Below are 25696 nucleotides of genomic sequence, written 5' to 3'. Positions count from 1 at the left end.
GCTTTAAATTAAGAACATTTTACAAATGGTTATCTCTTTAAGACACTATTCTCAAGCTGTCATGTATCTAAGATTCAACTTGGTAAGCTTGTTAAATTTGCAGACTATTGGCTGATTCCATAAGTTTTTTGTTTGGCTCAAAAAATGCAGATACCTGGGCTCATTCAGAAGGTCGGGGTGAAGGCCAAGGAATCTGCATTTTAAACATCCTGGTTTATTCCTGTGTAATAGAGAAAAAGAAATAGTAGCCAGATACAATTAAAGGAAGGGGAAAAACCTACATCACCTCTCTTTCTAAGGGGAAAAACCTACATCACCTCTCTAAGTCATTTTTTTCCTTTACACTTTTTCTTTCTCTGATGCAGCCAATCTGTACCGTCTTTCCTCCCTTTCCCCACCCCATCCTCCTTTGTGTCTGGCATCTGTATTTTCTTAGCATAGTTAGAGAGGCGCTCAGCTTACTGTGCACAAATGGAGTGGAGGGAAAGGAGGAGGGATGTGGGTGGAGAAAGGCTAGATCAGGGTTTAGCTATTCTAACTGAAGACTGTTGCCGCCAGGCTGGTTCTAGCCGGCTGGCTCTGGGAGAGGAAGCACAGGGAGAGCTACATCTCCTGCAGCTGCTTCTACTGTTCCTTATTTGCTAGTGTACGTTCTGATATAGGACACCCACTACCTTTTCTCCACCCACAGGAATCACGTTAGATACCCAGTGATGTACACTATTTTAGGTACTGAGAATAATTCTGGATTCATTCCTGTTTACAGTTTTTCTCTTCACTACTTTAGGCCTTAGTTTTGATCAAACCCCAGCTTGTTTGTTTGTCTTTAACCCCAGGAGAGAAAGATTTGCACCAGATGGTGTCTATGGGGTACTTAAAGTTTTTGCTTGACCCGAAGTCTAGATAATAAGTGAGTTATGCTTTCTGGCTGATATAGATATACATGGATAATTCCAGCACCTCTTGTCTAATCCTCGGTCCCTTCAGCTTGGGTGAACATCAGTCTTGTGTAATAATAGCTAATATTTATTGCACGCTTCATATGTAGTGCATTATATTTAAGTTACCTCATTAATCCTTATAGTTCAGTGAAATAGTTAATCTTCATTTTGTTGATGAGAAAACTGAGGCTGATAGAGGCAACAATCCCATGACACCAGCAAATAAAGCTGGGATTTCAAATCAGATAAATCAGATTTATCTGACTCCAGAGATGTGAGGTTACTTATAATATGTCTTCTCAAGGGATTCAACCCACCCCCTCCTGAAGAGTATCAATTTATGGGTTAAAAATGAGTGGTGCATGATTAAACCAAGATAAGTTACATTGCCACCAAAAGGAGATGTGAGTCCATACCTGACCAGACATAACTACCGTGAAAACATAAAGATTATGGTTGAATCTAAGAAACTGAGCCTTTCCGGAAATGCTAAAAACAATTTCTGCTCCCTCATTACTTCATACAAAAATAGGAAGTATGAATTTGATCATTATTCATGTAAAGATTGTCTTATAGAGTGACATATCATTGGCTTTGGTTTTAAAAATATACTTCTGGGTTTGTTTTTAAAAATATACTTCTGGGTTTATTTCCCTGACTAGATTAAGTGAAAAGCAAAGTTGTTGTGTGTGTTATGAATTTCTTAGGCTGTGTCTGGCACATAGTGACAGTATATTGAATGACAGTATTTTTTTTTTTTTTTTTTTTTTGCCTCTCATTGTCTTGGCCTCTCCCGTTGCGGAGCACAGGCTCCGGATGCGCAGGCTCAGCGGCCATGGCTCACGGGCCCAGCCGCTCCGCGGCCTGTGAGATCTTCCTGGACCAGGGCACGAACCCGTGTACTCTGCATCGGCAGGCAGACTCTCAACCACTGCGCCACCAGGGAAGCCCTGAACGACAGCATTTTTCTTAACAGACAAGTGGCCTGTTAGTTAATAGTCTCATACTCCCTATCCACAGTTTCACCTATGCAACCTGGTTTTCTTGGGCAGTGCATGGTTATTGTGAATTGGGATCCTCTGCTGGGCATGCCTGCGACCTTTTCTCTGTGCCAATTTCCCTATGTATTTTGCGTCAGATTCTCATTGTGTTCATATCTCTGTGATCAAGCTTTCTTTGATCACAAAATGATTCTCCTCTTTTCCTCTTTAGATTGAAGGGAAGTACTTCATGTTCCAGGAGATAATATCAGAGTGGAGTAAATAGCAACATTTTAGTTCTGTAGACTTTTACCCCCTTTCTTCTGAAGGTAGTATATCATATAACACTTCTGTACCTCTAAACGTATCTTTCGTGAAAATAGTTCACCATCCTAGGTTACTCTGTGTCAAAACATGCAGTAAACACTTAGTTAACACCCTAACTACATTTCTCAGTTATGGTACTCTCAAGTCCCCCTGAGGTAAATCAGCAAAAAAAAAAGCAGACCCTAAAGATTGGGAAAGGAAAGCTGAAAAGAATTTGTTGGCTGAGGGGACTGAGAAGGGGTTGTGATCTGCAAGAAGACAAACGTGTTAGGACATACTCTCTAACATCTGGGATATCTGGTGTAATAAATGACTAAGGTTATTTGGAAATGAATCTTCCATATAAAGTATGGTTTATCACAGGATATTGAATACAGTTCGTTGTGCAATACAGTAGGACCTTGTTGTTTGGATATTCTGTTATATAGAATGCACCTGCTAATCCCAAACTCCCACTCCATCCCTCCCCCAAACCCCCTCCCTGAAGTCTGTTCTCTGTCTGTGAGTCTGTTTCTGTTCTGTAGATAAGTTAGTTCATTTGTGTCGTATTTTAGATTCCACATAGGACATCACTTGCTATTTGTCTTGCTCTGTCTGGCTTTATGGATAATCTCTAGGGCCATCCATGTTGCTACAAACAGCATCATGTCATTCTTTTTTATGGCTGAGTAATATTCCATTGTATATACATACCACATCTTTACCCATTCATTTGTGGATGGATATTTAGGTTGTTTCCGACCTATTCATATTCTTACCCTCCTTTGTGGAGGAGTTTTTCAACCTTCCTCACTAGAGGGAAATTACCAGCAACATCTTAAAAAATCTTCTACCCCTTCTCAGCCATACTGAGAAGAAACACCCTAAAGTGTAAATGAAAAAAAGTGTAAAACATTCATTTTACACAGTTTGGAAATTTACAAAATGCTCGTAAGTCTATTATCACATTTCATTCACACAGCAACCTTGGGATATACTCTTTTCATAACAAAGGATCAGAGTTAGTTAAGTAACTAGGTTAATTAACAAGTGACAAGGTTTACACTGGTTTCTAAGCGGCAGAGCTGGCTGTACCACGGTGCCCCGCCTGTATCTTAAAATCTGCCTAAAGCCTGGAGAATACATGATGTTTAAAAATTGGCCTCACTACATACAGAGGCATTGTCCTTACTCTGTACAGGGACAAGGACCTTATGGGTGTTTACGGTCTTTGTCCCCCAAACCTTTGCCTCCGGAGGGAAGACTACGGTTTGAGGGTACTCGAGGGGGAGGCGGTCCTCAGGGCGGCGCGGGAGGTGGGCGGGGACGGGCGGGAGGCGCGGAGGCGCGGACACGCACTCCGCACACTGCGCCTGGGAGACTCGGTGGGCTCGCGTCAGGGTTCAGAGTGTGGGTGAATGGGGCTGGAAGAGGGACGGTGAGGGCGGGGAGGGTGTACAAAGGGAGGGATTCACCACGCGGTTTCGAGTTGGGAACAAACCTCGCCCCTCCACCCGTTTCCCTTTCTCAGTGAGGACGGTTTGGGGGCGGGTGGGGAAAGCGCGTCCTCGAAGCGCTCTCGCGCTCCCCTTTTCCTTCTCGCGCGCGCCCCCATCGCCTCTCCTCGACCCCAGAGGCCGCGAGGGTTGCGTGCGGAGACGGGACGCCTGGGGGTCGGGTCCCGACGCAGGTGTCAGATCCGCTTGGCCAGGTTTGGCCGGCTGGCTGGCCCGGCCCTTCGCTCGGCCGGCCCTCGCAGCGCCGCCGCGCCTGGAGGGCGGGGCCGGGGCGCGCACGGGTTCTCGGCGCGCACGGGTCCTCGGCGCGCGGGCGGGCGGCGCGCTTCGCCTAGGTCTGGGGGAGCGCGGGGCGGTCTCCGCCGGCGTCGCGCGCGCTGTGTGAGAGCGGGGTCGCGCGCGCGCACGCCAGGCGAGTGAGGGAGTGTGAGGGAGTGAGGAGCAGGCGGGTGTGCGTGGGTGTGGGTGTGGGGGGGGTGAGTGTGAGTGTGTGTGTAGGTGTGTGTGGGGGTGTGTGGGGTGAGGGAGAGCCAGACCGACCGCGCGGCTGTGAGAAAGGGGGCGAGTGGGCGAGGGCGCCGGGCCAGGCTGTGGGAGCCGTGGCGGCGGCGGCGGAGAAAGGAGGCGGCTCCCGGCCTCCCGACCCCATCCCCCTCCTCTCCTCGGACTTACTGCCCGCCCGGCCGCCCGCCCGCGCCGCCCTCGGAGGCCCCAGCCGGGCGCCGCCTGCCGAGAGCCAGGGAGGAGTCGCCCCAGCCAGGTGAGCGGGACCCTCGCGTTCCCTCCGCGGGGGTCGTGGCGAGAGGCGGAGGCGCGCCCGACCCCCGCCGCCCGTGGCGGCCGAGTTGGGCGGAACGGGCTCCAGACGAGCGGGGCCGGGCCCGGGAGAGGACGGGGCCGTGCGCGGCTGGGGCCCGGGGCTTGGGGAGGCCGGTGGTCGCCTCAGAGCCGGGGACGGCGGGGCGCTCGGCGGACCCTGGGCTGGGATTCTGCTCCGGGAGGGGCTGAGGATGCCGGTGGGTGCGGGAGGCTGGAGGGAGGCGGCGGCCTCGGGCGGGGTGCAGTGTGGTCTCCCCTCGGCGAGGGGGTGTGGTGACCCTGGGGATGCGCGTCGGAGCCACACACGCGTGGCGCAAACCTGTCTTCGGCAGCGTGGTGATCTCTGCCTCCACTGCTGCCATCAGACAGATTCCTGTGGAGTGTGACCGAGGCGGGAGGGGCTGGTATTGGTCCCGCAGTTATTCTGTTTTAATTCCACGCTTTTCTCCTTACGTGTACATTTTTAGAAGAGTGACAGCCATTCCTCTTTTTCTTTTGAAAGCCCTCTGAATAAGATGGGTGACAGTAATTGCTTGTCTCGTTTGATTTTTTTTAACAGCATTTGAACGTGATGCAGATCTTCCCCCCCCCCGCAATAAATCCCAAGTAGTTAGGGGATAATTACTTCAGATTTGCCTTACTAATTTTTCCTTATCGCTGATAGCAGATTTGTCATCCCCTGTATTTTCTCCCATTTGTGTTTACGGATAGAGATGGGGCGTTAATTCTCTTCTGTGAGTGGGATTATTATAGTAACCGTGTTGAATGTAACCTCGATGTAAATTCTTTGCTTGTGCCGTTTTCTTATTAATTACAGGAATTGTTCCCACATCTTTGTGGAGTTGGGTTAAATTTGAAGTCTGTATTGAAACTGCATGGGCAGCCTAATATGGAAGGTTTTCCTTTTGTGGGCTTGATATTTTGATTATATTTATGGATGATTTAATTTTTAACTGTAACCATTAAAATGTAAATGTTATTTATTTTAGATCTCATTTCATAGCATCGGATAGTTGTAAGGTCTTTTTAAAAAGAAAAAAATGATTTCTTTAACAATTGACTGTCCAAATACTTTAACATAGTCACTTGAAATAAAACACTCTGAAATTTTAGTCATGGAGAGTCACCGTAACTTCTGGAATGAAAAGCTCTAATATAGTCGTAATATAGTTAGATTTCTTTTATAATGGTTACTGGATTTAGTTAGTGTGTCAAAGGGGAGGAGGCCTATTTTGTTTTGACCTAATCTTTTGTTTATTCCAGTCTATCTTGGTTAGGTATTAGTTTCCTTCCTTCATGTCATAGACTTAGTTGTTAGTTTGGCAACATGGCTGTTGATGTTTTTCTCTTTCTCCGTCTCCCTTGTTTTCTCTCTTGTCTTCTCTTACCCCCGCCAGGTGCTGGAGTCTGCTTGTCAGGCAGGGAGGCAGTCTGTGTGATCCTGAAAACAGAGCCAAGAAGGGGAGCAGCAAATTGAGTCACATTCAGCCCTCTACTCAGTGAAGAGCCACTTTTCTCTTCCTGCCTTTCTCCCTGTAGGGGGTAAGGAGCTGTATATCTAACCTTCAGACTTTTGGCTATGAGCTAAAATTCCACTTATCTTAGTTCTAGTTGGATAGCTTTAATTTTTTTTCATGTTTCCTATTGAATATGATAACATCTGGGGTTGCAGGGGAGAGTGACAAGAAGAAATTACCCTTTTTTTCTTTTCCCTTCTCATTCAGTCCCCTCTTCCTCACCTGAGGGAAATACCAGCAATATCTTGTAAATCTTCTACCACTTCTTAGCCATACTGTGAAGAAAGTTCTAAAATGAACATTCTGTTTTTCTCTAAACACCAACCAAACTTCATGCATTACATTGTTGGGGCACAGGATGAAACATACCTTTTAAATTATCTCCCAGTCCTTTCTTTCCCCAATTTGTATTCACATGGGGTTTGCTACTGGGGTAATTCACTCGACTGATCGATCTCTCAGATCCTCTCCCCTCCCAATGAGCTAAAAGACCGAGCACTGTGAATACTGGAATAGATTAGGGGAATGGACAGAGTAGAGTGAGTTGTTCCACACTTTGGGACATAGCTTTTATCATCTTCTTCTGGGGAGCAGGCATAGAGACCTAAACACAGAAAATGGGTGGAGGAAGAACTTCTGTACCCACAAACAGGCCATGAAGAGTGAGAAAACCAAACATAAAGTAAGGAGGGTGAGTTATTGTATGTTGCTTGCTGACAACTCTTTTTTGGGGGTGGATTTGTAGAGAGATTTTATGGCTGATTAGCTTACAAAGAATATTCTCTGCAAGTGGGATTAAGTCATAAGCATTTGAGAAAAGAGCCTTTAGAATTGTTATAGTTACGCTATTGAGGGGTGGGTAGGTAGTGATAAGAACAATGAAGAAAGTAGTATTTTTAGATGTTAGCTGTACTGGCATGTGCAGTTGTTTCAAGAGAGTTTGAATCGGGGAGATTAGGTACAGGTGTTGGGTAAATTGTCCTGCATTACTTGGGAATTTTCCTGCTTGTCATATTAAGTGTTGTGAAGAAATAATATAGTACCTCCAAAAATATCTGTACATAATATATTTTAGATTTATGTGCCATATGTATCTGTGTAAATGTTTGGTTTGCAGAAAAGGACTGATTTTCTGGCTTCATGATAACTGATGCCATGGTGTCATTTTCAATGTTTTCTTTTCCAATGTTTTTTCCCTTTCAAAATTGGCTTGGAGGACAAAAGTCACAGAGCTAGCCAGATCTACTCCCTTAGAGCCTGGTCTGCACGGAACCCATCTGCTTATGTATCTTTTTCCCTCTCCTTATTGCCCCAACCCCAGGCCCCACTTTAATTGTTAACAAAGGTTGTATAGTGATGATAGAAAGTAGCAATAGCTTTGGGTTGGTTGTTTTTTATGCGAAACTGAAAAAATAAAATTTTAAACAGCTACGTTTAGATACTATGTTGTACAATTTGCCTGATGTTTAATTTTGAAAATAGCTCTGGTTTTTTGATACTCCTTTGTCATTCAGCATAACAAAGTCCTTTAAAGTAACTCCTAACCCGTAACCATGTCCTTTTGAGGTTCTATGCTGCCCATTGGGGATAATAGTATAGAACACAACAGATGGGGATTCTTAGAGTTTACTGTCTAATTTCATTGGTCCTCTTGTTTCAAGAGAGGTTGAATGGAGGGCGGGGGTGGGGGGCAGATTAGGTACAGATGTTGGGTAAATCGTCTTTCATTACTTGGAAACTTTACTGTTTGGTCCTTTCCCCTGTCAATCACTTCTCCCAGCAATGTCTGGAGGAGTCTACTGGATTGTGAATTGATGAATTAGCAGAACAAATTTGTGTAAATGTTTATATGCCAAGTTTATTATTATTATTTTTTACTACCTTTCTTTCAAAAGTGGCAGCACACCACCAAGTTGTGATAAAAAAAAAAAATAATCCAAACCTACCTCTTAAATGTTTTTGCTCTATTCAGTTCCTTAACAGTCCCTTTTTGTTTCCCTCTCTCCATCTCTCTCTCTTTTAACCACTTCTGATACTAGCTCTTAGCTTCATTTTCTTAGAAATATAGAAATAAGGTCTCCAAGATAGAGCATGGATTTGCTATAAAAGATCAGACCGGTTCTGTCTTACTGCTCTGCTGTCCTGTATTTGGCAGTATTTCAGACTTTGATGCTTTATCAGAAAACTACATCTTGAAAATTCATGCAGGTTTGCCCAAATACAACAAACTTGGAATTCTTCCCTGATGCTTTGGAGTTCTCAGTTGTTAGCTTATTCCTTTGACATGTGATGTAGTTAGCCATATCTGCAAAGCCTTCTTGAATGTGTTAACAGCTTACCAGCCCTTTTTACAGCATAGTGTCCAGAAAGAAAATTTCGAAGGAAGGCCTGACATTTAACATGTTAAGTGTGATGAACTTTGAGCTGTACTGTGCATTGCATCTCAGGAACATTTTTTAAATTTTGTGCCACATTCCAGAGATACTTTGATGTAACATTTCTCTGTTAAGTGAAATCATTAGAAATGTTATTTGGATTCCAGAGAAAACTTAGGTTTTGTTTATACCACAGACTATTTTAGGAATTTTAGTAACAAAGCTACAGGTTATTTAAAGGTAACATATTTTTTGGACCCTTTAGTTGGGAATGTGTAAACATTTGCATGTTAATTTGCTCATGACAGTTTTTTTCCTTTTCCAGTTTTCTTTTTTTTTTTTTTTTTTTTTTTACGGTACGCGGGCCTCTCACTGCTGTGGCCCCTCCCGTTGCGGAGCACAGGCTCCGGACGCACAGGCTCAGCGGCCATGGCGCACGGGCCAAGCCGCTCCGCGGCATGTGGGATCCTCCCAGACCGGGGCACGAACCCGTGTCCCCTGCATCGGCAGGCGGACTCCCAACCACTGCGCCACCAGGGAAGCCAGTTTTCTTTTTATTGTAAAATAACACACAATATTTCCGTCTTAACAGATTAGTGGTATTAAGTACATTCATATTGTGCAGCCATCACCATGGCCATCTCCAGACCCTTTCGTCCTGCATAACCGAAACCCTATACCCATAAAACAGTAACTCCCTAATCTTTAAATGCCGCAGCCATTAAGGACCATCATTCTACTTTCTGTGAATTTGAGTACTTTAGATTGTGGGGCATAATGTCGTCAAGGTTCATTCATGTTGTAAGCATGTATGAGAATCTAATGCCTTTTTAAGGCATTAGATTCTGATACATGCATTTTGCTTATTATTCATCTGTCAAATGTACACGTGGGTTGCGTCCACCTTTTAGTTATTGTGAACAATGCTGCTCTGAACATACGTGTACAGATACCTCTTTGTGACTTAGCTTTCAGTTCTTTTGGGTATATACCTAAAAGTGGAATTGCTGGATTGTATGGTGATTCCATTTTTAATTTTTTGAGGAACTTCCGTAGTGTTTTTGGCAGCTGCTGCACCATTTAACATTCCCACCGGCAGTTGGCAGGACTTCCAGTTTCTCCACGTCTTCCCCAACACTTGTTATTTTCTGTTTTTGGGGGGTTTTTTTTTTTGTTTTTTTATTGTAACCATCCTGTGAGGTAGTTTTGTGTTTCAGTGCTTAGTGATGTTGAGCATTTTTTCTTATTCATGACATTTTATCATCAGATCATTTTTAGTTCTATCGGGGCTGGGGGTTTGTCTCTTTTGTTAACCATGGTATCTTTAGGGAGAGTGCGTAGTAGGCACTCAAATATTAATTGAATGTATTATGCAGTTGAATGCTTAGTTTTGTGTATTTAGTAGTTTATCTTTTTTGACTATAATAAAGAATCCCAAAATATCATGGAGTTGGAAGTTTATTTCTTCCTCATGAAAAAGAGATAGTAAGCAGTTTAAGGCCACAGTACTGTGCAGTTGTCAGGGATTCAAGTTCTTCTAACACTTAGCTGCACTTTTCCTAGGGTCGACTCTTGTCCTCTGTCCAGGTGGTTGTTGGAGGTGTAGCCATGACACCCACATTCCAGGTAGCAGAATGGAGGAGGGGCGGAGGAAGAGTACATCTCTTTAGCATGCTTCCTGGAAGTTGGAGTGCAGTACTTTGGCTGAGCACTCTGCGACCATATCTAGTTGCAGAAAGGCCTACGCAATACAAATGCAGCCTCTTAGTCATATGGCACTGTGCTCAGGTAAATATCAGATCTGTTATTACAGAGGAGTAAGTGGAAAGTGGATATTGGTAGGCAGGTGGCAGTCTCTGCCATAGAGTGTGTGGAATTTGAAGGGACTCTGGGCTCTTCTACCACTTTCTAAGTTAGACAAATGACCTCTCTGCTAGTGCAGCCTCACCTGCCCAGTGAGGACAATAATGTGTCACAGGGATGACTGTGAGGATTAAGTGAGAAGATACAAGTAAACTGCCTAACACAGTAATTGGTACATATAATTACTCAAAAGGGATTTTATCCAAATTCCCTTCGATATCTTTAGATATAGTAGAAAAAGAGTACAAGGGACCATATTGAGTATGTAGAGGAAAATGGTTATCCTCTCATTTTTCATGCAAAATCTTGTATATCGTTTTTTTAAGAAAAGGTATTATGATAGAGCTGTAAGGAGAGTATGAGTGAATGTGTCATGTAAAGTTTGGAAAATCAGATATTTGCTCTGTTTTTGAGGTATACTCTTTCAAGAATAAGTAGGGGACTGTCATCCATTTCTGTCACTGTAAAGTCAACTTTGATTAATACCTAACCTGCTCCTGCTTTCACAGCCTTACAGTCTAACTTCAAGTTAATGTGCTAAGGAAAATGGCACCCAGACAGTGATATTTTTAAAGTGGCGTCTTAGCTAAAGGATGAGCCTGTGGAGGAACTACCGAAGTTTCAAAGGGACGTTGTTTTAGTGGATGATGGGGTAACAGGTTTAACACTATTAATCGGTTGTCTCTGAGACTTCTGAGATTTTCATTTTATCATTCATGTTCTGTACCCCTTTAATAAGTACACCCCCCCACACACACACACAATGGGGTGTTCCTACCTTTCTCTCATCTTCTTAATGCTTTTGTCCCTCTGCCTCTTACTCCCATTCATTCTCATTTCCTACAGTAATTCAGATCCACCTCCGAAAGAAACACTGGATAAGACAAGGAGAGGAAAGAGGGTAAAATTTCATATGTATCCCAGATTGTGTTTTGTTGTGTTTTGGATTTTTTGGGGAGGCGGGGAAGCATTAGAACTTATTGAGATTGAGAGAAAAGCCTTGATAAACAGATCCTTGGTTTAAAACCTTAAGCATAACAAAGTAGGTGTTAAAAGGTACAATTAAAGTCAACATAGGCATGTGGTATGATTTGGAGGGAGACTGTTGGGATTTAGAAAATCTCTGGAAATATAAGCTATGCTACTTAGTATTACTTAGTTAAAAAAAATTTTTTTAGGTGCATTTCTTAACTCTCTTAACCTTCATTTCTTAATCTGTAAAATGGTTACTGTTAATACCGAGGTTTAATTTGAAATAGTGTTCATTCAACTTTTAGTTTTAAAATAGCCCAGTATTTGGAGTTTGATAAGCATGTCATTCAACATCTTTAAACATTATGCTTCTGCTGTGGCATCTATTTATTATATGTGTGTGTGTATATTTTTATATATATATATATATTTATCATCTGTATATATATTATCACACACACACACAGAGTTGACCCTTGAACAGTGTGGGTTGGAACTGTGCAAGTCCACTGATTTGTGGAATCTTTTTCAATAAATATGTACTGCAGTACTTTACTTGCTTAACTGAGGCAATAGTGGGTGGCATTTAGTTAAGGATGCCCGTTTAGGCATATTGAAACAAGATCTGAAATTCAGTTGAACTCCTGGTTGGAAAAATATATTTAGTAGGTCAATGATAGTAGTTGAAACTGGACTGAGAATGACTTTTCTAGAGAAAGGAAAGAAGGGTTTAAGAATGAAGCCCTGGGGATTATGTACAGGGGGAAAGCCGTCAGGAGAAAACAGTTACAGGAAATAATAGTGAAAGAGTGCCCGTTCACACATTTGTTATTTTCTGTGCAAACCTAATCCTCATCCAGGAGAGAACGACGTCATTGAAAGTACAGCTGTAGTTATTGCCAAATTGAGTAAATTCTAGTTTTTATATTTAAGTATGTATATATTCTCTCCTCCAACATATTTTCTTTTTCAGTCTTTTGATTCTAAGTTCATTTGGTATATCTTATCTGGAATAAAGAATTTTTCTAGCAGTAAGAGATGCCCTTAATATCGTCAGATGGTAGATTGTGATTTTGCTTTTTCTTTACCAGAATAATTACCACTGGGAAGGGGACCTTACAAGAAATCACCTTGTTTATGATTCTCATTTAATTAGCCTTGCCTGGAGTATTTGAAGATGACAGTCATAAAAATTGGTGTGCTTATCCAGAAGTTTTCACGGGAAAACTATCTCTAATATAAAATAAAATTTTATAGATTTCTCTTTATTTCAAAAAGGCTAGTTTAGCATTTATTTATTATCTGATGTTTATATATTATTTGGTACTTCTGGAGAAATAAAAAAATAGAGAATTAGTAGATCTGATTTTTTTTTTTTTATATTTTAAAAGGAAAAATCAACTCCTATGTATATGTGGACGTTTGCAAATGCCCTATTGATCTTACACTGTTGGAGAATAAACTCTTTCCCTACAGATATGTTATTGGGTAGCCAAACCTACTACTTTAAATGTCAGGGGAGAAAAGGGGAACCATTTTACTTTACAGGGGACTCTTTCCTGTCATTGATTGATTGCTATGTGGCTTGCGGGATCTTAGTTCCCCGACCAGGGGTCAAACGCATGCCTCCTGCAGTGGAAGCACAGAGTCCCAACCACTGGACCACCAGGGAAGTCCCTCCTGTCTTTTATATATTTATTTATTTATTTTGCGGTATGCGGGCCTCTCACTGTTGTGGCCTCTCCCGTTGCGGAGCACAGGCTCCGGACGCGCAGACTCAGCGGCCATGGCTCATGGGTCCAGCTGCTCCGTGGCGTGTGGGATCTTCCCGGACCGGGACACGAACCCGTGTCCCCTGCATCGGCAGGAGGACTCTCAACCACTGCGCCGCCAGGGAAGCCCCCTCCTGTCTTTTAAAACAGTGGATATGATATGAACGTCAGTACTGACCTTTTATTGGCATACTTTGTGCTCCTAGGCTGTGTAGGTTTACTGTTAACGCTTTTGACTTTTTATCAGCTTTTTTGTTTTGTCTTTTTCCTTGATATTAACGGATGGGGAAAAAAAAGAGAAAAGTAGATGTTTTAAAATCATAGTCAGGGAGGAGATACCAACCTATTGGTCTCTGCCTGGCCTATAGGAATGCATTGGTGGCCTTTCAGGCCAGGAGGGCTGTTGGAGATGCAGAGCCTCAGCTTTGTGGCTGGCGTCTTTACCTGTTTCCTGGGTATTGTTAAATGTGAATCCCAACGGAACAGTCTGAAAAAGGCGAACAGTCACTACAGCAGTATCCCTGGGCACCAAGGATGGTCAGCCGCTCATCCTCCCATGGAAACTGGGGGGGACCACCGGGCAGAGAAGAGGTTGTGCCCTTTCACTCCCTGGCAATAAACTGGTCTCTGGAGATGACTAAAATTATAGTAGATAAAAAAATCTAGACAGGTGTTACTTGAAGATACCAACACCAGTCAGCTGAGGGATGTTAAGCACACTTTGTCTTTTAGAAACTGGTGATGTCATTTACTTGTACAGGAAGACTGAGTTGGAATACAGTGTCGCATACCTGTACAAATTTTTACAGGAAAACCAGGGCATAATGCAAAAATCTTTTGAAAGTGATAAAGAAAATGTATTCTACGTGATCAAACTGAAGATACCTCAGTTCAGGACAAGGTGACAGCTCCCATGGTACCACTTCTTCTGTAAGGCGAGAGCATTCCTCCAGTTCCAGATTAGGGGCTGTGGGCATCCCCCCTGAAAGAATGTGGTCCAGTTGCGGCCAATGATGCTCTCTACCTTTGCTTCATGTCTTCCAGACAGAGAGGGGAATCATTTTCTTTCTTAGAACCCTAGGTTCATGAGGATTTTGAGCGCTTTCATTAAAAAGAAAATGAAAGGCGATGGGGAGCCTGATATGAGTCTGTTGTTAGTTGTTGGTTGCACACCAGTGTAGAAACACCCAAACTTTACATGAGGATATCAGGGCTGTGGCCATGAAGCCAGACAAGATGGATATGCCCATTGGCATCATCTCTTAGGAGTTGCTGCATGACTGTGAGATTGCAGTCCTGGAGTGTTTTTATTGTCTGGTTATAGAATCACTGAAAACACCATGTTGTGTTACGGTTTGGGCCTGGGCATTTTCCTGAAAGCTGACATGCCATAACTGCTTCCCAGTTGCCAGTGGCTATAACATCGCATCCTGATTTCTACTGGGTCCACAACTGCCCTAGTAATGCAGTGCAATTTCATGCAGTGAAGTCAATCATAGAACAGACAGTGGTCAAGAACTAAGTGTCAGGGGAGGCACAGACGTGGCTTCGGAGTATTGGAGGTCAATGACAGGTTGCTTCAAAACCTACCCAATTGTAAACATTTTAAGGGCATTTTTATAGTTCCCCTCTCAAGGGAAACTGGACATCTCTACATTAGATGCTCTGGTGTGACTTGTGGAGCTTTTCCTTCTGAGTGAGACCCTTTCCATTCGCCTGGAAGGCCACATCCCATGTTCCTCATGTGTGAATTGAGCTCCAGTCCCCTGATGCCTTTGAGACTGTGGGTCCCCAGGCAGGTGGGTGAGTGTGGTAGGCAGGACAGGTCAAGGTCTTGAGGGAGGGGGTGGTGTGTGTGTGCGTGTGTGTGTGTGTGGTAGTGTCTCTGTCCCATGATGTTCTGCTCTTACTGTGTGCATCTGTGGAGTAGGCCCTTCTGGCTGAGACTGTGGAAAGCACGTGAACGGTGCATAAGGGACCAGTTCCGGCTGCTGTGATGCTGGAAGCCGTCCATCTGTATGGCCGTTGCTTCCTGTATTCCTTGCCCTTGTCCTGTCCTTCTGTGTTAGGTTTGCCATGTCATCTGGGATAATATTAGAAATCACCTATTATGCTTGTTAGTAAGACTTGTAACTTTTTTCTTCTTCTCATGAAAATGACTTTCAGTTGTCTTGCTCATGATATAGACCCTGAGAAGCAGAACTCTTGGTGACATTCTAGTAAACAAGCTATGTTTGTTTAAGAAAAATTCTGTTTAAAAATAGAATAAAAACAGTGAGTAAGAGCATGCTGTCTCCTGACTGAAAAACAAATTTTAGTGAATGAACTTTGGCATTTATTTAAATAACTTTGGCAGTTATTCAAATTTTTCCCCCCACATTCTCAAATTACTTATTTTGACTAAAGTTGCTATGTGAATGACATCATTGTTGATGCTCATCTAGTAATATGTGCTACCATCTGATTTTTAAGCATACCTATAAATGTTTATAAGAAACTATACATATATGAAATAAAGGAAGATAATTGAACAATAGCTATAGATACATGAATATACATAATTTGTTCGAGTTTGTAGTGACGGAGAAGACAGGGTATAGTTCCTGTTTTTCATAGCTAGTATATAATCATGGTGTGATTTGTGTGAAAGCAAAAAATTGAGTAGTTTCTCGATTTACTTTGTATGTATATCTTCTCTTCCAGCTAGAAGGAGCCTGTATTCAGGAGGAAGTAATCCCAGAAAAGGAAGAACAGGCAGAGCAAGATGTGTAGCTCTGTGGCCGCCAAGTTGTGGTTTTTGACAGATCGTCGAATCAGGGAAGACTATCCCCAAAAAGAGATCTTACGAGCATTAAAGGCCAAATGTTGTGAGGAGGAACTGGACTTTAGGGCTGTGGTGATGGATGAGGTGGTGCTAACAGTCGAGCAAGGAAACCTGGGTAAGTCTACAGTTAAGTAACTTCTTTGCATTTTTACTTAGAATTTGGTGACTCTGCGTATTTTAGGAATAATTAGGGCAAAGGATTTGTTAATAGCCTTATTATTACTAAGTATCATCTAGTCTAAAAATCTAGTATATTTTATGGAAGAAATGGCAACACCGGTATTTGTTAAATCCCTTATTGTATTATTTAGGAAATAGTTGGGAGGGAAATTAAAGATAACCTACTAGTTTTCTTCCATCATTGTTTTCTATTTTTAAAATGCCTTGTTTATAAGGTGCCTCTATGGGGGAATTTGTACCCCATCAGGGTCCTTTTAGTAAATTGATCAAAATCCATGTGTAATTCTCATTTTCTTTTTTCTTTATAAGATGCTTTATATGTGTGGTGTTAAATACAGCTTTTCTTTCTGGATAAAAGTGTCCAAATGATTTGACTTAATTGGTGATAAGTATTTTTAATATTTTCAGTAGTTCATATTGTTTTCAGATTACTAGGGGAAGATATTTTGGAAATGTGTAGAAATTCTTTAGGACTGACTTGCAGGAATCTTTAAGCTCTGTAAAAGGATTTGTTACAGTTAAATTGGTCCTTTCTATTAGGGAGAGGTGGTTATTGTGAGAATTAATAATGCAGAGTACAGATCTGCTTTTAAGGTAATTTCACTCATGGGCTTATTTCAGCTTTTCTGTCTCTGTCTCTTTTGACCTAATGCATCCTTAAGAGCCATTTATGCCACAAAATTCTGTTGCTTTTTTCCCCCCAAGCCACAGCTATTCTGACTTCTACTTCTTACTGTCCTGGGTCAGGATCTTAGGGCCCCAAATTTTAATGCTGCAGCAGCCCTCTAAGTCTTTTTCAAAAGTCTTTCCTTTCTAGCCCTTTCTCATTCATTAAACACTACTTTTATCATCTTAACATGATAAAACCTTCAGAAACTCTCTACTTCCCTATAACATTAAATCTAATCTTATTTTAAAGACTTTTCATTGATGCATGTCCCATAAATCCAGGAGTTTCTAGGTTTTTTTTTTACATTTCGCATATTTTGAATTATTTAAATCTCATACCATCTTGTAAGGAAGGTAATATTATCATTTTACAGGTGAGGAAACAGACTCTTGAAGAATTAAGTGGATAAATTAGAATAAAATTCCTCTTCTCACATATTGTTAACTCTGCTGTAAATGCTGCAGATAGACCATTTGTCCAACCTTGTCTCTTATTAGTCTGTATTGTTTGCCTTGGGTCAGTATGTTCACTATGAAAGCTCAATGTCATTTGTGCTCATTGCTGTTTCTTTGTCTTTGCTCATATATTTCAGTACACCTTAATATTTCTGGACCACAGTTAACTGTGGTAACTGTGGATAAGGGGACTGCTGCATTCTCCTATAATATTTTTTATTTCTGTAGAATCGGTAGTAATGTTCCCCCTTTGATTTCTGAGTTTAGTAACTTGAGTCTTCCCTCGTTTTCTTAGTCCATCTAGATAAAGTTTTGCCGATTTTATTGATGTCTCCTGTATTAGTGTCTTCTTTTGTGTTTGGTTGACATTTTTGTAGAAATCTTTACATTCCTTTTATTTCCTTTTGTGTATATTTCATTTGCTTTTTGCGTTTACCATGGGGATTACATTTAACATCCTTAGGTTATACTACTCTAATTTGAATTTATACCAGCCAAACTTCAGTAACATGCAAACACTCTGCTCATTTACCACTCTGTCTCCACCCCTTTCATTTGTTGATGTCACAAAATTACACCTTTATTCATTTTGTGGCCAAAAATATAAAATGATAATCCTTTTAAATGCACCAGTCTCTTAAGTTATATAGAAAACAAGAGTTGGAGTTACAAACGAAAGTTATAGCAATACTAGCTTTTATACTAATGATTGTTTATTTTTTCTTGAATTATATTGATCTCTAAATTCTGAAGTACAGTTACAAACTATTGTTACAGTAATGTTAGCTTTTCTAATTGCCCATTTATTTACCTTTATTGAGATATTTATTTTTCCATACGAATTTGAGTTACTGGTAGATGTCCTTTCATTTCACCTTACAGGTTCACGAACTCCCTCAACTTTTGCTTTTCTGTGAATGTCTTAAATTCTCCCTCTTTTTTTTTTTTAACCTCTTTATTGGAGTATAATTGCTTTACAATGGTGTGTTGGTTTCTGCTTTATAACAAAGTGGATCAGTTATACACATACGTATGTTCCCATATCTCTTCCCTCTTGCGTCTCCCTCCCTCCCACCCTCCTATCCCACCCCTCTAGGTGGTCACAAAGCACCGAGTTGATCTCCCTGTGCTATGCTCTCCCTGTGCTATGCGGCTGCTTCCCACTAGCTATCTATTTTACGTTTGGTAGTGTATATATGTCCATGCCACTCTCTCACTTTGTCACAGCTTACCCTTCCCCCTCCCCATATCCTCAAGTCCATTCTCTAGTAGGTCTGTGTCTTTATTCCCGTCTTGCCCCTAGGTCCTTCATGACCTTTGTTTTTTCTTAGATTCCATATATATGTGTTAGCATACGTTATTTGTTTTTCTCTTTCTGACTTACTTCACTCTGTATGACAGACTCTAGGTCCCTCCACCTCACTACAAATAACTCAATTTCGTTTCTTTTTATGGCTGAGTAATATTCCATTGTATATATGTGCCACATCTTCTTTATCCATTCATCTGTTGATGGACACTTAGGTTGCTTCCATGTCCTGGCTATTGTAAAATAGAGCTGCAATGAACATTTTGGTACATGTCTCTTTTTTTTTTTTTTTTTTGGGTACGCAGGCCTCTCACTGTTGTGGCCTCTCCCGTTACAGAACACAGGCTCCGGGCACGCAAGCCTAGTGGCCATGGCTCACGGGCCTAGCTGCTCCGCGGCATGTGGGACTTTCCCAGACTGGGGCATGAACCCGTGTCCCCTGCATCGGCAGGCGGACTCTCAACCACTGCACCACCAGGGAAGCCCCATGTCTCTTTTTGAATTATGGTTTTCTCAGGGTATATGGCCAGTAGTGGGATTGCTGGGTCGTATGGTAGTTCTATTTTTAGTTTTTTAAGGAACCTCCATACTGTTCTCCATAGTGGCTGTACCAATTCACATTCCCACTAGCAGTGCAAGAGGGATCCCTTTTCTCCACACCCTCTCCAGCATTTATTGTTTGTAGGTTTTTTGATGATGGTCATTCTGACCGGTGTGAGATGATATCTCATTGTAGTTTTAATTTGCATTTCTGTAATGATTAATGATGTTGAACATTCTTTCATGTGTTTGTTGGCAATCTGTATGTCTTCTTTGGAGAAATGTCTATTTAGGTCTTCTGCTCACTTTTGGATTGGGTTGTTTGTTTTTCTGATATTGAGCTGCATGAGCTGCTTGTAAATTTTGGAGATTAATCCTTTGTCAGTTGCTTCATTTGCAAATATTTTCTCCCATTCTGAGGGTTGTCTTTTCGTCTTGTTTATGGTTTCCTTTGCTGTGCAAAAGCTTTGAAGTTTCATTAGGTCCCATTTGTTTATTTTTGTTTTTATTTCCATTTCTCTAGGAGGTGGGTCAAACAGGATCTTGCTGTGATGTATGTCATAGAGTGTTCTGCCTATGTTTTCCTCTAAGTGTTTGATAGTGTCTGGCCTTACATTTAGGTCTTTAATCTATTTTGAGTTTATTTTTGTGTATGGTGTTAGGGAGTGTTCTAATTTCATACTTTTACATGTAGCTGTCCAGTTTTCCCAGCACCACTTATTGAAGAGGCTGTCTTTTCTCCACTATATATTCTTGCCTCCTTTATCAAAGATAAGGCGACCATATGTGCGTGGGTTTATCTCTGGGCTTTCTATCCTGTTCCATTGATCTATATTTCTGGTTTTGTGCCAGTACCATACTGTCTTGATTACTGTAGCTTTGTAGTATAGTCTGAAGTCAGGAAGCCTGATTCCTCCAGGTCCATTTTTCTTTCTCAAGGTTGCTTTGGCTATTTGGGGTCTTTTGTGTTTCCATACAAATTATGAAATATTTTGTTCTAGTTCTGTGAAAAATGCCAGTGGTAGTTTCTACCTCTTTTTTGAATTAGAGTTTTGCTGGATGTAGGAGTTTCGGTTGGCAGTTTTTCTTTTAGCACTGTGAACGTATTAGACCCCTGTCTTCTGGCCTCCAAAGTTTCTGATGAGAAATCTGCTGATAATTTTATTGAGGATCCATAGAATGTGATGATTTGCTTCTGTCTTGCTTTTCTCAAAATTCTCTCTTTGTCCTGGGTTTTGAAAGTTTAAGTATAGTGTATCAACATGTGTCTGTTTGAGTTCATAAGGTGGAGACTGTTGAGCTTCTTACATGTTTATATTCATGTCTTTCATCAAATTTGGGAGGTGTTCAGTCACTATTTCATCAAATATTATCTCTGCACAACTCCTCCCCCCCGCCGCCCACCTCCCCGCCCCAACCTTCCTGGGACTCCCACAATGTGTAAGTTCACTGATTCTTCTGTCTGCTCATATCTGCTTTGAATCTCTCTAAGTGAATTCTCATTTCTGTTATTGTACCTTTCAGCTCCAGAATTACTTATTGGTTTCTTTTTTATGTTTTCTGTCTACTGGTATTAACATTTTGTTCACACATTGTTTCTTTGACTTTCTTCACATCTTTCTTTAGTTCTTTGAGCATGTTTAAGGTAGTTTCTTTTAATGTCTTTGTCTAATCTCTCTGCCATTAATTAGGACTTCAGGAATGGTATCTGTTGATTTATTTCATTCCTTTTAGTGGCCATACTTTCTTGGTTTTTCTCTATGCCTTGTGAGTTTTTGTTGAATTCTGTACATTTGAATCTAATCTGGAAACTCTGGAAATCAGTCTCCCCCTTCCCCAGGGTTTGCTGGTTTTTGTTTACTGTTTTTGTTGTTTTGATTGTCATAGGCTGTCTCTGTACCTCAGATCAGCCTAAGGTGCAATCTTAATGTCTTCTAAGGTCTTTTCTGAACCTTTGCCTAGGCACTTGCAGTCACTTTTTAATTTTCCCCATATTTGCAGTTGAATGTCCTAGTGTTTAGTGTATGGCTTCTGAGGGGAAAAATTACAAGGGACAAAGGGGCAAAGAGGATATTTGAAGAAATAAATAAGTCCCCTGGAAGTGACTTCAGCTGGAAGGGGAGGGGCTTGTAAAAGTGGGAGGAGTGGTACAACAAAAATGGCTACTGGCCTCTTTGTCTGCACCTCTGATCAGAAGCTGCATCCAGCCATCAGAGCAGAGATGCCGGATATTTGGAGGGCAGCGTCCTAATAGACCACCCTGGTTCCTGCAAGGCATGTCAGCTGCTCCAGAACCAAGTGCAGTATTGCTAAAGAATGGGGGATGGGTAGTTGCTACTTTTCTAGAGCTGAAATCGATGAAAATTAACTGCACTTACCATGCCAGTATTTTCCTTCATTATCCTTCAACAGATTGACAATGCATTTGTTGTTTAGGTGGCGAGACAGAGTCCTGATGCTCCCTACTCCTCCATCTTCCCGGAATCCTCTCTGTACTCTTTTTTTTTTTTTTTTTTTTTGCGGTACGCGGGCCTCTCACTGTTGTGGCCTCTCCCGTCACGGAGCACAGGCTCTGGACGCGCAGGCTCAGCGGCCATGGCTCACAGGCCCAGCCGTTCCGTGGCATGTGGAATCTTCTCAGACCGGGGCACGAACCCGTGTCCCCTGCATCGGCAGGTGGACTCTCAACCACTGCACCACCAGGGAAGCCCCTGTACTCATTTTTAATTGGTGTGTGTCTCTTTTTGTTTTGTAGTCTTGTATTATATTCTGGGGAAAAGTCTCTTACCGGATACATGTACTGGGAATATCTTCTCTCACTCTGTGGCTTGCCTTTTTTACTCTGTTAATGGCATCTTCTGGTCAGTGAAAGTTTTTAAATTTAATTAAGTATGGTTTATTTTTTCTTATTTTTTGATTAGTGCTTCTTGTGTCCCAGTTAAGAAAATGTATGTGCCCAAGAGTCCTTATTTTGAGATACATGCTGAAAACCTACTTCATAAAATACAACATTGTTAAGTGAAATTATTGTTAGGAAAAAGGGCGTATACTATTTTCTAAGGGGAGGATGGGTATGTGACTGTAACTTTTGCTGGTTTAAAAAATAGTTAATAGAAGGATAAATCATAATTTTCCAAGTGTGGTTACCTTTAGGGAAAAGAAAGGGTTCAAGAGGACAGGGATGCGCTAGACTACTGTGACTCTCAACAAGGTTGAAAGTAGGTGATGGTACATTGGATTCATTATAGTATTTTTATTTTCTGTTTAGGAATTTTCTTAATAAAATTAAAATAAATGGAGAGAACGTTTGAACTGATGAAATTTTTGACTCAAGGATGGAAGGAGAAAGTTTGGAATTTAATCATTTTTGGTATGGCACTTTGATGAGATTATAGGTTGTTTCTTGCTCAAGTTAACTAGAGATATTTTAATTGCTTACAAATCAAATAACCTTCCCCGTGACAGAAATTAATTCCAGAGAGCATATTGCCAAAAATAGATGCTCAGAGACATGGTTACTTGGCATAGATAGGGCAGAAATCAATTAATACTACCTTTTTTATTTCAGAGTGGGAATCTCCTAACCCATGGTACACAGTGGTGAAACTGGTAATTAAGTAATTACTTTTATTCACTTGGAATCATGGTCTTTTTGAAGATAAAGCCTTGGAATCTGTTAGGTACTGCCACAGGCAACTTTTTTTAAAGAGTATGAGGGATTTGGAAACCTGATACTGAATGGCCTTCTGAAGGCATTGGGGAACTTAAAGCAAAGGAATGATGAGGAGCTCAAATCTCTAAATTCGTCCTTCAAGGCAAGTAACAAAATTCAGGGGCTTTCCAGTATTTAGGATTATAGGTCTAACCTAACCATTAGAGTATATTCTTGTTGAAAGGAGTCTTCCAGCTGTCATGCTGCTAGGGCTTTGGAGGGAATTCTTGTGATATAATGAAAACAGCTTCTGCTTTAGAACTAGTTAGATCTAGCTATCCTGGCTGATTTAGTTTTTAAACTAAACTCTTTTGCAGTTGGTCAGACTGGTTGTCTTGATACTGCTAAATTAAGTCTGCTGGTAAATTCTCTCCTTGACAAGTAGAGAAATTTCTAGATATCATTGTAGTTAGGTCACCTGCTCTCGATTGCCAAAAGGAGGTTAGAACAGACTGATATAAATGTCTTTAACCTGGAGCCACTGTTAAAAAGTTTATTACTCTTTTTCAAAGTGGACAGGGGGCTTCCCCGGTGGCGCAGTGGCTTAGAGTCTGCCTGCTGATGCAGGGGACATGGGTTCGTGCCCCGGTCCAGGAAGATCCCACATGCTGTGGAGCGGCTGGGCCCGTGAGCCATGGTCGCTGAGCCTGTGTGTCCGGAGCCTGTGCTCCACAACGGGAGAGGCCACAACGGTGAGAGGCCCGCGAACCGCAAAAACAAAACAAAGGAGAAAACCAAAGTGGGCAGGGACTTGACATTTAAAGGACATCACAAAGATACTTTGCTTACACTCTCCCCTTTTTTACATTAGTCTGTTGCTGGGAGACTGCTGTAACTTTTTATGGCTGGATTCATTAATAGCGACCTAAATGATACATTTCCCCAGTTTTCTTCTATACAGTTTTCTTTTAAACTATTTCAGTATAGATTGCTATCTTATGGGGGAAGAAAATGTAATTTTGGTTAGATAATAACATTTCATATTTGGATAATAGAAAAAAATTCATAAAGTTTTCATGTTAGCAAAATAGAAATATGTCTTCTTGCTTCTAATACTGAGACCTTATGCATCAGTTATCAAATAAATCAAGTTTGCTTGGGAGTTGAGAAAAAAAAGATGAAGAATCAACAGCTACCACATGTGCCGTCAGCCTACCCCAACCCACCATTGTAAACTAAGAGTAATTGATAGCCACTAACAATTATTAACCACTTACTATGTGCCAATCTTTATCAAATACTTAACATGCACTTTCCCCCATCATCCTCCTCAAAACTGTTTAAGTGGGGCTAGGACTTTATCCCAAGGCTCAGAGTATCTTAAAATAGATGCTCAATGTTTTTGAATGAATAAAAGAATGAGTGGATAAGGGGATGAGTCCTTTAAGGGTATTTTATCTTTTTATCACTTTCATGAAGTATTTTCTTCTGAGCCATTTTTTTCTATCTACAGAAAAGGTAAAGAGAATGTACTCAAACATGCAGAGCTTGAATGCCAGCATTTATAAAATTAATTAGAATTATTTAGCTAGTGGCATCACATTTTCTCTACATTTGATATGTCCTACCTGCTTTTTGGGGTAGGGTCAGTTGTCTTGACCCGCAGATTCTGTATTTTTTAAAGGTACTTAGAGCAGAAGCTGGCCAGTCATTACCTTCAATAAAACATGTTTTTAAAACAGAGAGTCGTAATCTGACTTTCCTCTTCTCTTTCTCCTTTTCTCTCTTTTTTTCAAACACATGATGGTCAGCTGCAAAGTGGCATTGCTCAGTGATAATGAGGCACACTGTTACAGTAGACTTCCTTTTGTTTCTTCCAGTACCACTGATGGACCTGGGAAAGGAATTTTATTGGTTCCTTATCGTTCCCCAAAGAGCATACCATTGAAGAGAAAAATTTTCTTGCTACCTGGGATTAATAGTGAGATAAGGCTTGGAAACAAATTGGACAGGAAAAGGATTGCTGAGGATGTTAAACAGGGGTAGTTTGATAGGAAACATAAAATATATCTTCGTAGGAAGCAGGTAAGCAGATAGAAAAGGCATGTATATTCTCAAAAGAATGGATTCTTTTATTCTTGTTTTTGATATTTGATAACTTAGATGTATGAGTTCTAACCCAGCCTTAATAAAGACTTTTTAGTGTTGTATATAACTCTTTTGAGAATTATCTGACCCTTGGTACTGTAAATTTCCATTACCACTTGTCCTATTCTCCTCAAAATTTGGGTAATTACTTTTCATCCTACATTTTTGGGACCTGGTGGGGGAAACTAGCCAGTGATTTTTTTAAGGTGATAACTTTTTAAATATTCATTTATTTATCCCCCCTGCCTGCGTCGGGTCTTAGTTGCGGCACATGGGATCTTCATTGAGGCATGCGGGATCTTGCCTTATGGCGCGCAGGCTCTTCTTTGCAGCGCGCGGGCTTCTCTCTAGTTGTGACATGTGGGCTCCGGAGCGCATGGGCTCTGTAGTTTGCGGCACTTGGGCTTTCTTGTTGAGATGCGAGAGCTCAATAGTTGGGGTGCGCAGGCTTAGTTGCTGCGCGGCATGTAGGACCTTAGTTTCCCGACCATGGATCGAACCCGCGTCCCGTGCATTGGAAGGCGGATTCTTTACCACTGGACCGCCAGGGAAGTCCCAAGCCAGTGATTTTTTTTTTTTTTTTTGCTGTACGCGGGCCTCTCGTTGTTGTGGCCTCTCCCATTGCGGAGCACAGGCTCAGGACTTGCAGGCTCAGCGGCCATGGCTCACGGGCCCAGCCGCTCCACGACTTGTGGGATCTTCCTGGACCGGGGCACGAACCCGTGTCCCCTGCATCGGCAGGCGGACTCTCAACCACCGCGCCACCAGGGAAGCCCCAAGCCAGTGATTTTTTTAAAAAAAAAGCTTAGGAGGACAATTCTCATGTGACGACAGTTTTGCATTTATAGTAGGCACC

The 25696-nt window shown here is 41.6% G+C and overlaps 1 protein-coding gene across 12 annotated transcripts in view; it reads left to right on the top strand.

Moving 5' to 3' along the window:
- The window catches only part of RIMKLB (ribosomal modification protein rimK like family member B), a 131439-nt gene that overhangs the window by 92834 nt on the left and 12909 nt on the right, over positions 1 to 25696 (top strand). For 5 of the 12 annotated variants that reach the window (XM_079938531.1, XM_079938525.1, XM_079938530.1 and 2 more), the window contains one exon: positions 15766 to 16001. In XM_079938531.1, coding sequence (XP_079794657.1) covers positions 15827 to 16001 — 175 coding nt within the window. In that variant the 5' untranslated portion in view covers positions 15766 to 15826. The other 7 variants (XM_079938526.1, XM_079938527.1, XM_079938522.1 and 4 more) reach the window with 7 other exon arrangements.

This window comes from Stenella coeruleoalba (assembly GCF_951394435.1).
Source record: "Stenella coeruleoalba genome assembly, chromosome: 11".
In the NCBI taxonomy this organism is placed as follows: domain Eukaryota; kingdom Metazoa; phylum Chordata; class Mammalia; order Artiodactyla; family Delphinidae; genus Stenella; species Stenella coeruleoalba.
This window is presented reverse-complemented; position numbering and strand designations above follow the sequence as displayed.